Consider the following 12,550-nt stretch of genomic DNA (forward strand, 5'->3'; position numbering starts at 1 on the left):
AGAAAATACTGAGAGGTGTCGATATCCCAGTCCCAAACCTTCCTGGTTTTCCAGGGAGCAGCACAAGCCCAAACCAGAACTGCCCAACTTCCCACTGCCCTTGCCCGATGTTGATCCCCAGCAGCTCCTCAGCCACCAGGACTGACCCCACAAAAACCTCTCAATTATGGAAGCAGCTCCCGTGCTGTGAGTTTTAAGCCCGGTGAAAACACCGATCCACATTTTTCAGCCCAGATGTAAACTTCTTTTTAAGCCTGGTTCCATCTGTGTCACACTTCCTCTTGTCTGCCTGGAAGTGACTCCGTTGTCAGATGCTTCTTCCTTTTCCCTCCTTCAGGCCTCTCCTGCCCACCACAGACATCAATCCCCTCTGTTTGCAGGTTCCCAGCTCCAACCAGCAAAGATTTAAGAGATTAAAAAAGCTTCCAAGCAATTTTTTTTCCCCTCCTACACAACATTTCTGATGCCCTGGATGGTACCTGTTTTTTTCCTGAAGTGAGCTCAGACCTCCTGCACAGCGAGTGAGAAACAGGGGATAAACAAGGGGATAACGTCCTGTCCCACATCTGAGACCCAACTTCACACAAACTATGCACCAAATGACACATGATAACGGGGGAGGAGATGCCAGCGGCCCTAATGAATGGTGGTGAGCAAGGCTGGAAAAATAAATGATATAATAATCTCTGATTATATCCCCTTTGACAGAAATTAATCTTGACCCGGAACAACGGCGCTGCTTTCCAAGGGAAAATAACCAGGATGAAGTTCTAACCATGAGTCAGGAGGCCAGTGCAGGGTGGTTTGTGTTTTCGCTTTGGTGTTTAGAATTTTGCTTCAGCTGGTAAATTTTGTGGAAAAGTCAGGGATGGGGTGAGAGCAACTCTCACACAGAAATTCTGGTTCCTGCCTCGTGGTGGCTGGGAAGGAGCTGCTGATCCTCAGCCCCAGGAACTGGCTCTTGGAAGCCCCAAGGAGATGTGCAATGCCCTGGAAGGTCCTGTTGTTTCACCACTGAACTGCCCAAAATGCACCCAGGTTCTTCCCTTGGGGCTGGTGGGAACATTCCTCCGATGAGTTGGGAACGACTGGAGGGTCAGGTCTGTGTCCCTACTGGGGGATGCACGTGTTGTTATTTTGGTTGGGTTTCTGGGAGGCTTCTTTGCTTTTTTTATTGCTCAGCCCTGCAATGGGGATGGGAAAAAATCCCTGGGAAGTCCTCGTGGAGAAAGAGCAGATGGGTGAGGAAGAGTCTCACTGTCATTTATCCTATTTATCCCATTTATCCTATTTATCCTATTTATCCTATTTGTATTATTTTTCTGTTGTCCAGTGCCCTGCAGGAAGCTTTCCTAGGTCCTTCCCTAGGGAGGAAGGATTAAGAACTGGCTCTACCCAGAACACAGTCAGGGCCCACCTAAATATAAACCTGGAGAGGAGAAGGCTCCAGGGAGAGCTCAGAGCCCCTTGCAGGGCCTAAAGAGGCTCCAGGAGAGCTGGAGAGGGACTGGGGACAAGGGCTGGAGGGACAGGACACAGGGAATGGCTTCCCACTGCCAGAGGGTGGATTTAGATGAGAAATTAGGAAGAAATTATTCCCTGTGAGGGTGGAGAGATCCTGGCACAGGGTGCCCAGAGAAACTGGATATGGAAGCTAAAAACCTGTAGCTGAAGGGAAGAAAAGCCCAATGTGCTCTCACAAGGTGTGTGGCAGAGAAATGTTCTTTATTGTGATGTCTTTATTCATTAAAAAAAAACAACCTGAAACTGCCTGTTTTGCTATACATTGTTATTATTACACATCGTGTTTGTACTGGGATAAATGAAATTAAAACAGCTATCAGAAGAAAAGCCAGAGAGCAGTGACTCCCCAGTATCCTGTCTCCAGCATGGGCTGGGATCAGAGGCTGGAGATAAAAGCAGGAGAAAATTTAGTGTTTAGCTTTTTATGGATTAACATGCCCAGGAGAGGAGTTTCTTCCTGATCCTCGTCAGCTGACCCAGGCACACTTTACCAGCCACACTCAGGCATTCATACCCATTATTTGTGTCTCTGTGTACCAAAAACCACCGGACAAATGCCTAAATCAGGCTCCTGGTACTTTCACTCCCAGCAAAGCCATTCCAAAAGGAAGAATTTTTTCCAGGGGCTCACAGGGAAGAGAACTTGGGGAGGGAAAGGCAGCTGAGCTTCTCATCTTCAGAGGAGGAGCTGCTTTCACACCCAGCACCTGGAAGTGGCACCTTCGGAAGGAATTTGGGGATTTTGGCCACTCATCTCAGTAGTGTCTCACCTCTCTGAGTACCTTTACTCTGCGGTGAAGCAAACACCGTGGGTGAGCTCTGGCAAAGCGAGCAGTTCAGCTGTGTCCACGGGGGACATTCCCTGTTTGTGGAAATCACAGGATCACAGAGCAGCAGCCTTGGGAAGTTCCAGCTTGGCCTTTCTGTCTCACTCCTGACCCTGTTTCCTCCTCCATCAGGTTCCCCAGAGCCACCCCAGAGGTTACAAACCCTCATGTCTGTCACACTCACCCTCATCTGTCACCCTCACCCTCTTTAAGTCTTTTCTAATTATTTTCCCTCCCTTTCCCCCCAGTTTCAGCCCCTCTTTTCCTGTCCCACCCTGTCCCAGCCCCAGACTGTCCCTCCCTCCCTCTGACTGCAATTTCTGGGTTTTAGAGCTCTTTGCCTCCCAACCCGTTTTAGGACTGAAACACCTTGAGTCATTTCCCTCCTTCCTCACTGCCAGGTTCTCCACATTCCCTTCCAATTGCTCCACATCTTTCCCAAAAAGGGGTGCCCTGCCTTGACTAAAAGCATCCCAACCAGGGTCTGAGGGGTGTGCAAGGGTTAATTCCCATGTCTGGAAGGTGATATTCTATTTTATTCAATCCCAGTGGTGTTTTTTCCAACACCACAGAAGTACTGAGACCCTTCTACATTTTCCTACATTTTCCTACATTCCTTTCCTTTTTTTTCTACACTGTTTCCCCCACGTCTGCCAGTGTTTAAAGCCAGGATACAAGAAGATGGTTTTTACTGCGCTTATAAGTGGTTGCTGCTGATGAATCAGCACATAAAATAGGCTAATTAATGAGTTTTGGAATAACTAACACCCCCCAGGCTTTGGTTTTACCTAAAGGGACCACGTTTATCCAGAGACAAGTGCTAGCAAAAGAGAAATACATTAAAATAATCCAGCAATCCTACTACTACATGGAGTAAATTGCAGGGGAAAAAAACACTTAGCAGGCTATTTTTTCTTCATTAAACATGATGAGCTCATAAAAACCCAATTAATTAGTCAGAATGATGTGAATGACTCGTCAGAGCTAATTTTAGCAGCCTAAAGTTAGGCAGCATTACCACAGCAGTCGTTTCATCTCCTTCAGCAATAAATGGAGAGGGATGAACATTTCCAGGATAAACTCATCCTGCTTCCCTCAGCTCCCTAAAAACCCAAGGAAGGTGGGATGGACTCCCCTGTGGAGACAGAAGAGTTCCAGTAACACAGACAGCAACCAACACTGGATTTCTTTGCTGCTAAGGTCGGGTGAGATCAATCCCACAAACTCAGAGATGATTATTTTACGTTCGCAGGGTAATTAAACACAACGCAAATGAACTGCAATCATCAGGGGCAAAAGCATGATGAGGCATTGCTCATGAAATAATTACAGAGATGTGCAGAGCACGGAACTTGCATGCCACAGACACCTTCAGAGCATCAACATTTTCCTTTTTTTCCCAGTTTGAGCCGACAGAGGAGTTGCTGGATTTCTCTGTGAAGGATCATTTTTACACAGTCATCCGAGACAAACATTTTTCATTTTGACAAAATCACCCTGTTTGTTCCCCAGATTGATCTTTGTGTTTGCAAAGAAGCGCAGCACGCTAAAAAGAAAAACGAAATGAAATGAAAGAGGATTTGATATAAAATATTGCACAGCTTGCTCCAAACATCATCTTCTCCTCAAGGCTCAACCTGATTTTGCTAATTTAAAACTGGAGGTCTTGTTTTGATTTTTTCTTTACTTCCTGCATCCCTCCAGCTGCTGAGGGAGCAGCACTTCAGGGAATGGCTCATGACCAGCAAAATGAAAGCTCTCCAGCTTTGTGGATCCCACAGGACTGGGCAGGGTGTAAATAGGTGTCCAAAGCCACCCAGGAACACTGGGGTCAGTTATTCCATTGTCCGACAAATAACAGCTCCACACATTCCCCAGAGGAGCTCTGGGATGAGGCTGCCTCTGAGGAATCATTTGTTGGGACAATGGAGCTTCAGAGCCTCTTGGAGGGACTGGGAATGGGCTTTCCAAACAAGGCAGCTTTGAAACCTCTGACCTGGAGGGCACAGGGCACGGTTTGTGTGCCCTGCCAAGGTCATTCTCTGTCTCTGGGCATGGCCAACCCTGGTCCCTGCAGGGGAAGAAAGTTCACATGGGGCTTGCTCAAGTGCAGGGGCTCCCTGGGCATCCCAAGGGGAAGCTGCTCCCTCGTGCCACAGCTGATCTGTCACTGGTGCCCACAGCAGGCAGAGCCCAGCAGTGTGGGACAGTGTGGGACAGTGTGGGCACGCTGTCAGCGAGGTCTGGGATATAAATACTGCTGCACACGAGTTCACTGCTTGTATTCGAGGAGCTCAAGGGAAGAATTTGTTGGGAGGGGTTTTAACGGCAGGAAAAGTTAGATTTGGGACTCTATGGAGAGCCTGCTTAAGGTCACAGCTGCTTTCCTGTAGGAAACCTCTCCAGGATGTTGGCTGGGAGTTTTCACTGGGTCTTCTGGATCCTCACAGCTGGTGATGAGGGCAACAGCACTGAAGGACTTTTGGTTAGACTTGATCTCCAGGGCTGACTTCTCCGCTTGTTTTTCCTGCATCTTCTCTGCACGGTTCCACTCCTGCTCCTTGCGATCCAGCTGCATGGCACTGCAGTGAGGGGCGTACACCTCCGTGGTCTCCTCAAACTGCAAGCAGTCCACCTTGTAGTACTTCTTCTTGACGTGCAAGACATCGTTGAACCTGTGGCCCCACAGGATCTCTCTGGGAACGTAGGAGCTCCGTGACTGGTGGGAAGTCCCCGTGGAGTCACCCGTGTAGACAAAAGTCACCAAGATCTCAAAGTTGTCCTTGGCCAGAGCTTTGCGGTCCAGGCCGTACAAGGGGCTCTCGCTGTCGATCTCATGGACGACGGTCACTGGCGTGACCAGGATGATCTGGTCATTGAGCAGCTTGAGGTCCCTGTACTCCATGGTCATCCTCCCCTCCTTGTCCTCCTTGTAGCGCAGCAGCTGCGCTCGCACCGAGCCCTCCACCATGTGGTTGGGCCGGAAGTCCCCGATGCGCCACATGAGGCAGAATTTGTCGTCCCTCAGCCCAACCACGGCGTAGTAGCTGAAACGGATGGTCTGAGCTCTTTTCCGGGCCGTGGCCATCTTGGCCAAGGCTGCTCCAATGATGAAGGTGTCGATGATGCAGCTCAGCACCGACTGCAGGATCACCATGAGGATGGCGACCGAGCACTCCTCAGTCACGCAGCGGTACCCGTACCCGATGGTGGTCTGGGTCTCCAGGGAGAACAGGAAGGCTCCCGTGAAGCTGTGCACATTTGCCACGCAGGGGGTGACTTCCTCGTCGCTGAACAAGTCCCCGTGCTGGACGGCAATCAGCCAGAACACGAGGCCGAAGAACAGCCACGAGAGCACGTAGGACAGGGAGAAAATCACAAACATGTGGCGCCACTTGATGTCCACCAGCGTGGTGAAAATGTCCACCATGTAGCTCTCCCACTCTCCGAAGATGTGCTTGAAGTAGACGTTGCAGCTGCCATCCTTGTGGAGAAATCTCTTCTGCAGCCTTTTCACCTCCTTTTCCGGGCTTTCCCGACAGGTGCCACGGTTGCTGACCTTGTTTCCCTGGACATTCACAGGCCTGTAGCAGCCGCTCTGCTCATTCATCTTCCTCATCTCTGCCTCAGCTTACAGAAGGTCCCAGGGGTTGTTTTCTTTGTTCATTGGAAATCTATGAAATGAAAGAGAAATTCTATTTTCATTTGAATTTCCAAATCTGAACATGTTCACTCTGTGGCCACCACAGGTAATTTTTGGAAGGGTACAGGCGGTGGCATCCATTACAGATCTTTGCTCAAAACCAGGCCTGGAAATATGAGACAGCTAAAAATCCAATCCGTTGGAAATGCCCTTATCAACCCTAAAATTTGGTCTGTAGATGAAAAGAGAAATCAAAACCTTTGTGGTGACCCCATTGTGAGTAACTCAGTTAATGATCCCATGAAACAACATTAAAAGCAGGGTGAGCTCCCCTGAGCAGTCACAGGAGTGGCACAAACCACTTAAATTTGGCCAAATATTGGAGGTAATGAATTGTTCTTTGCAATTTTCCTTGTTTTCCTCCATTAGAAAAAAAACTGGGAAAACCCCTTTATTTAGAGGTAAAACTTCAGTCTCATGGGCAGGGAAATGCAGTGATGGTGTGTTTTAACCAAAAAATTAATCAAACAGATGATCATTCACCATTATTTATGTTTCAGCATAGAAAAACCTGTTCATGGAAGTGAACTTGACTGGGCTGGTGCTACACAGACATGTTTGTTCAATTTGGAGAAAATTATTTACATTTCAAATGAAAAAAGAAACCTCTCTGAGGTCCTGGAAAGCTTCTGAAACGGTTCCTTAAAGCAAACAAAAAAAAATCCAGCTGCCAAGACTATTTAAATCTTCATTAATGAGTTTGAAACAAACATGGAGGGTGTTAATGGAAGTTGTGGGTGACACAAATTTAGGAAGTGATGTGGATTAGGAGATTCCTTGGTCAGAGCAGAGAAGAACTGAGCAGCACCAGTGCTGGGCCATATTTAGTGTCCAATAACAAGAGTTACCTTAGAAATGGAATTGAATTTCTTCATCACCTGGAATCCAATTAAAAACACGGCATTTAAAAAGGCAAATCCTTTTCCTGCAGGTCTCCAGCTCATTCCACGACATCCCAACCATTGACACAAAACCAGTCAGAAGTGATGGGGACACAGCAGAACAATTCCAATTGTTTTCCAATTTCATGCTTCTAACTGATATTCCTAAAGGAAAAAAAAACCCTAATATTTTTGTGGGAAACCTGTCATTATTCCTCCAGAAACAGCAAGTTCTCGATGGAAAAATGACGAGCACTTTTCCCATTTTTAAGCTGGTTTCAGAGTTCGGATGTAGGTTTTCAATGGAGCCAACAAATCCATGGAAAATGAATTTAAGAAAAGCGAATTTCAGAAAAACCAACTCTCCCGGGGGAATTTTTTTCCTCAGGTCTTCAGTCCCTTTGCCTGAGCAGAAATGACTGCACACACTTCCAGGCAGAGGAGAGTCAGGCCCATGGAGTGTAAAATATATTGGATGGACTGGATTAACAGCCCAAGAACTCTCCTCTCATCCAAGGAACAATGACAAGCATGCAGAGACATTCATCCAAAAACACTTAAAAGCCAAACATAGTTTCCATTTCTTTTTTTCTCTTTTTTTTTCCTTTTTTTTTTCCAGCCCAGAAATGAATGTGACATATGGTGTCGTAGCCTCAGAATGTGGCCTTCATTAAAAAACACAACATTAATGCTTCCAAAAATACTTCTTGGAATAGGGTCTTTGGAAACATTCATATGACTTGCTTTGCTCAGAGTTTTAAACAAACACTGCAGCCTGGTCTATTGAGGATGCTTGACCCAACATTTTCGAAGTCATATTTAATAACAAACAAAAACTGGAAACTGTTGAGGGTTGTTTGTTTGTTTTGTTTGAAGGACCTCATAACGTGAGGTGTGAAAATGAAGCGAATTGTAACCAGGAGCCAGTATAATCTTAAATAAAAACATTTGTAGGGCTTTGCCATGAGGGGCTTCTCTGATCTCTGCTCCCTGGGACAGGGACAGGACCCGGGGAATGCTGGAGCTGTGCCAGGGGAGGTTTTGTTGGGTATCAGGGAAAGGTTCTTCCCCCAGAGGGTGCTGGGCACTGCCCAGGCTCCCCAGGGAATGGGCACGGCCCCGAGGCTGCCAGAGCTCCAGGAGCATTTGGACAGCGCTGCCAGGGATGCCCAGGCTGGGGTTGTTGGGGGGTCTGGGCAGGGCCAGGAGCTGGACTGGGTGATCCTTCGTCCCTTCCATCCTAATATTCCATGACTCCATGATTCTAGCAGTTTTCTTATTGACTGGTTCAAACCAGAGTTCCGTGAAAACACTCCCAAAAATTGCAGGACTCTAAAGGGGACTCAATTTCATGAATCCAAGGCTCCTGAGTGAATTCCACTCTCCGCTGTTGCCATCAGAAAATCATCTGATTTCCAAAATTGTGTTTTGCTGGCACCACCTTCGGATTTTGGTGGGAAGAACCTTGGATTGTGACACACAGAGCAACGGGGTAAAGGCCGCTCTGATCTCCTGGTCGTCTGTCACAACCAGGAGACAACTTTGATGGGAATGGGCCTTGTTTTAGGAGCTCTGACTCTACAAGGGTCTCTCCTAAATACACGTTGCAGTTATATAAATACTGCCATGGATGTCTGAGATGAGTTTTTGGCTGGCATAAGAAGCCATGGAACAGGTTGGGATTTTCCAAAACAATCCAAAGTATGTCTGCAATAAGAAGGGGAATGTGTTGCAGAGCTCCCTAAACCAAAACCAAATATCCAGCCCTGGAGCTGGATAGAGGAAAAAAGAACCAGCGCAGAGCAAGGTTACCAGACCAGGATTGCCCCCAGGACCTTGGTCGTGTTGAAAATTGGATTTCTTGGAAGCATTTGGTATTGCCCTGTGGAGACTGCCCCAGGTGACCTAAAACCCCAAACTGCCCAGTGGGGACTGCCAAAGGTGACCTAAAACCCCAAACTGCCCAGTGGGGACTGCCCCAGGTGATCAGAAATCTCGGGAAATAACCCCCTCAGCCACTCCAAAGCATCGAAAAATGTTGCCCAGTATTCTGGGTGTGCCTAAAGATAAGCCAAACCTGCACTTTTCAAGGCCACCTCTTCAAGTCTCTCGAGTGCAATAATAATCACAATTAACGATCATGCATCATAATTAATAACTCTTTGACATTGATGTTGCTCAGAACGTTCAGGTCCAAAGACCCACCCTTCAGTGTTCATGGATTCTGTAAGTCAGGATTAGGATCTGTCCCTCATTCCTGGGGACACCGTTAACAGACACGTGATTTCCCTGTTCCAGACAGGGACAGGGAAGTTGGGAACGCAGCTGTTCCTCCCTCCCTCTGCTGAGGCACTCTGACTGCTGCAGAATACTCTGAAGACTCTGATTGCAACCAAATTATTACCAAACCACAGACTCCCAGCCAGACTGATAAGCTTCAACCTTAGAGTAATTTCAAAAAGCTGATTTTCCCAACTGGAAATATCCGACACATCCCTAAGAAAGCCACACGATTCCATGAGAGGTCCTGTTACCTGCTAAAGATTAACAAAGGGGGTGGAGGAGGATTTAAAAACATTCTCTACTCACTAAAGCTCAAGATCTGTTGATGCAAATGACTCTCAGATGTTGCCAGGAAGCGTTTTCACCTTCCCCTAATGCTGACAAATAAACCCTCCCTCTTTTCTGTCTTGCTTTTACTTTCTGTGGGTTTTTTCCTGGATTTCTGGGCATGTTTGTGCACATCGTGAGCCTCCCCTTGCGCTGCAGCCCTGCTGATGTTCACAGTACTTTTGCTCTCCGTTCTTATAAATGTATTTCCCCCCTCCAAATGAAGTTTGTCAGAGATAAAAATGGAGCAGTGAAGCCAAGCAGGAAGACAGAAACTGAGAAATCTCGAAGATTTCTTTAGGGTAAATGGCAGAGAGTTGTTCTAAAGAATAAATGTATCAGATTCAGAGGTCAGAAACCAGAATAATTCTTAATCAATTCTTAACAGTGCTTCATTATCTCAGCCAAAGCCAGGATTTTACTGTGTTGGATCCTGAAGTGCTCAGGGGGATACAGAACTGCTCCAGAGATCTGTGTTCAGGGGGCTGCACAGTGAACCCCCAAACTGGTATTGTCTAAAAACATCACCCCAATCAGATACGGGAGGAAATTCCTGTATTTCAAAGGTCATAAAGGAGTGCAGTGGCAGAAGCAGATCAAACCCAGCACCCTCTTCTACCCAGTGAAGAGCTGCCACAAAGCAAACACCAGCAGGAGCAGATTTTCTTATCATATTTATATTTTCATGTAGTTCCTCTCGAGCAGAGCAGCTGTGCCAGAACAACTTGAACTCCTGATTTTCAGCTCCCTTGGAACAGCCACTTCAAAGCCCTGAGCATCAAGCTGAGCCTTTCAAAGACTTTCACTGGATGTAATTGTCAATTTAATCCCGATATTTGGAGTTTAGGGCTCAGTGCTTTGTGAGGATAATCCCTCTTGCACCATAACCTAATACCTAACAAATTGCTGCTACACCCCTTTTATGACTCTCTTTTCCCATTATGTAAACAATAGGGGTGAATTTTTGTTCGGTGACAACTTCAGTCAACAGCCTGTTTGTAAAACATTAAGCAAAACAATGTGAAGATCTGGGTTCCAGGATAATTCTGTTCTGAGATTAAATCAAGAAGAAAACAACCCCAAAATCTCCAAATTAAACTGGGTGCTCATTCTCACCCCCACACATGGAAGTGGTGTCTCTCTCTCTCTCCAGTGTTGCTTTAGCAATCACCTCAGTTTCCTGCTTCATTTTGGAAATGATCTGAAAGGTTTCCAGTTTTAGTCATTGTTGTGTAACCCTGGAAGGGTTTCAGCTCAGAGACCAGAAATGTGACAAGTCAGAACCTTTGGAGTGGCTTTGGAATTGGCTACAGTAGTCGTTCCTTTAAAAAAATCCACCACCCACAAAACCTAAATAAATCTATTGCAGGACAACATTAAGGCTCCTTCTTCTCTCTTTCCTTCCTTCCTTTCACTCTTTTTGTTGCAAAGGGACTTCTTCTGGTACCCACAGCCAACCCTTCTGCTTCTGATCCGGCCTTCCACTATCCCAGGGTGCTCCAAGTCCAACCTGGCCTTGGACACTGCGAGGGATCCAGGAGCAGCCACAGCTTCCGTGGGCACCCTGTGCCAGGGCCTGCCCACCCTCAAAGGGAGAAATTTCTTCCCAGTATCCCATCCAAGCCTGCCCTCTGTCAGTTTAAGCCAACATATTTAATGTTTGTCAACTCAGATCCCCACAGGTCACTGAAGGCAGCTCTACACGGGGAAAGGGAACACAAAACCCCCTAAACTGAGCCCAGAGTCAGACCTGGGGGAGCAGGGATTTAGGAGAGGGGTTCCCACAACAGAGCATGACCAGGAGCATTCCAGTGGTGCTGCCTTTACAGGTGGAGCACATCCCAGAGGGAGCTTCAATCTCACATCCACAGTGACATCTTGGATGCCACCGGAGTGAAGCTTTTAAAAGGCTCAGCTTTCCCTTGAAAGCAAAAATTTTGTTTTTCACATCCCTTCAGCTGAGACAAATGAGTGCTGCAGGTCACCAAGGGCTCCATCAGCCTGCAGCCCACAGCTCTGCAGACATCACCTTGCAGGTGACCCCTGTCTCCTCCAGCATTTTTTGTACAAAATCCTCTCAACAGCAGAAGAAAACATTGCAAGTACAGAAAGAAAAGAAAACACTGGGGTTGGAACTGGATGATCTTGAAGGTCCCTTCCAACCCAAACCATTCTGATTCTAACACACCCAACTCAGAGCAAAATGTTGTTTATTTCTTAGACTTCTTAGTCAATGGCTCCATACAGACAGAGAGCTAAAGAATCAATATCAAAGTGTTTACTGAGCATTTTAAAGAACAGACACAGGCACCAAAGAGCAGCAGAGCTTTGCAGATGTTTTCGAGTCACGCAGTGGTGCCGTGATCCCCACTGGAACAAGGCACAGCAACAGATATATTGACATTTAATTCATCTAAGTGAAACCGGATCTGCTTACAACAAAACCAATAAAAAAGTAAAAACAAAAATGAAGAAGTTTGGCCTCTTAAAGTCAGGCAAGACAGAGTGGAAGCTGCTCCTTGGTGAAGGCTGGTTGCCCATTTCAGAGCCACAGGATTGGCTTAAATGGAAGCAGCTCCCCGCTTTCCACTCAGAGCAATTCCCAAAATCCATAGAAAGCTGCAAATGTCTATTTTGATTTATTTGCCCTGTATGCACTGCACGGCTGTAGCCAGGAGCCAGCAGTGGAAACACTGAAATACCGGGAGAGATGGAAAGTGCTGGCAACTCGAGGCTCTTGATTTGGGGCCTCGCTGCCATTCTTTGTCCCAGACGCTTTGGCAGGAGGGAAACCTAAAACTGTTCCCTCTGGGGAGTCTCTTCCTCTTCTTAACCCTCAGCTCCCAGCAGCTCTTGCCCAGATGGGACCGGACCCAGCAGGGACTGGGCACAGCAATCCCAGCTCAGCCTCCCCTCGCGCGGGGCTGGGTGGGTGCAGGGGCCCCAGGCTGCCCCACTACGGCTGAACCTGAACTGGGGCTGAGCTGGGATGGCCCAGCAGGGAA

The 12,550-nt window shown here is 47.2% G+C and overlaps 1 protein-coding gene across 2 annotated transcripts in view; it reads right to left on the bottom strand.

Annotated features, from left to right (window-relative positions):
• Positions 1 to 3,586: 3,586 nt before the first annotated feature.
• KCNJ16 (potassium inwardly rectifying channel subfamily J member 16) overlaps positions 3,587 to 12,550 on the bottom strand; it is a 33,104-nt gene continuing 24,140 nt past the window's right edge. For both annotated transcript variants that reach the window (XM_048324031.1, XM_048324030.1), the window contains one exon: positions 3,587 to 6,025. In XM_048324031.1, the coding sequence (XP_048179988.1) occupies positions 4,690 to 5,970 (1,281 nt within the window). In that variant the 5' untranslated portion in view covers positions 5,971 to 6,025 and the 3' untranslated portion in view covers positions 3,587 to 4,689. The remainder of the gene's footprint in view (positions 6,026 to 12,550) is intronic.

Source organism: Corvus hawaiiensis, chromosome 19 (genome assembly GCF_020740725.1).
Source record: "Corvus hawaiiensis isolate bCorHaw1 chromosome 19, bCorHaw1.pri.cur, whole genome shotgun sequence".
In the NCBI taxonomy this organism is placed as follows: domain Eukaryota; kingdom Metazoa; phylum Chordata; class Aves; order Passeriformes; family Corvidae; genus Corvus; species Corvus hawaiiensis.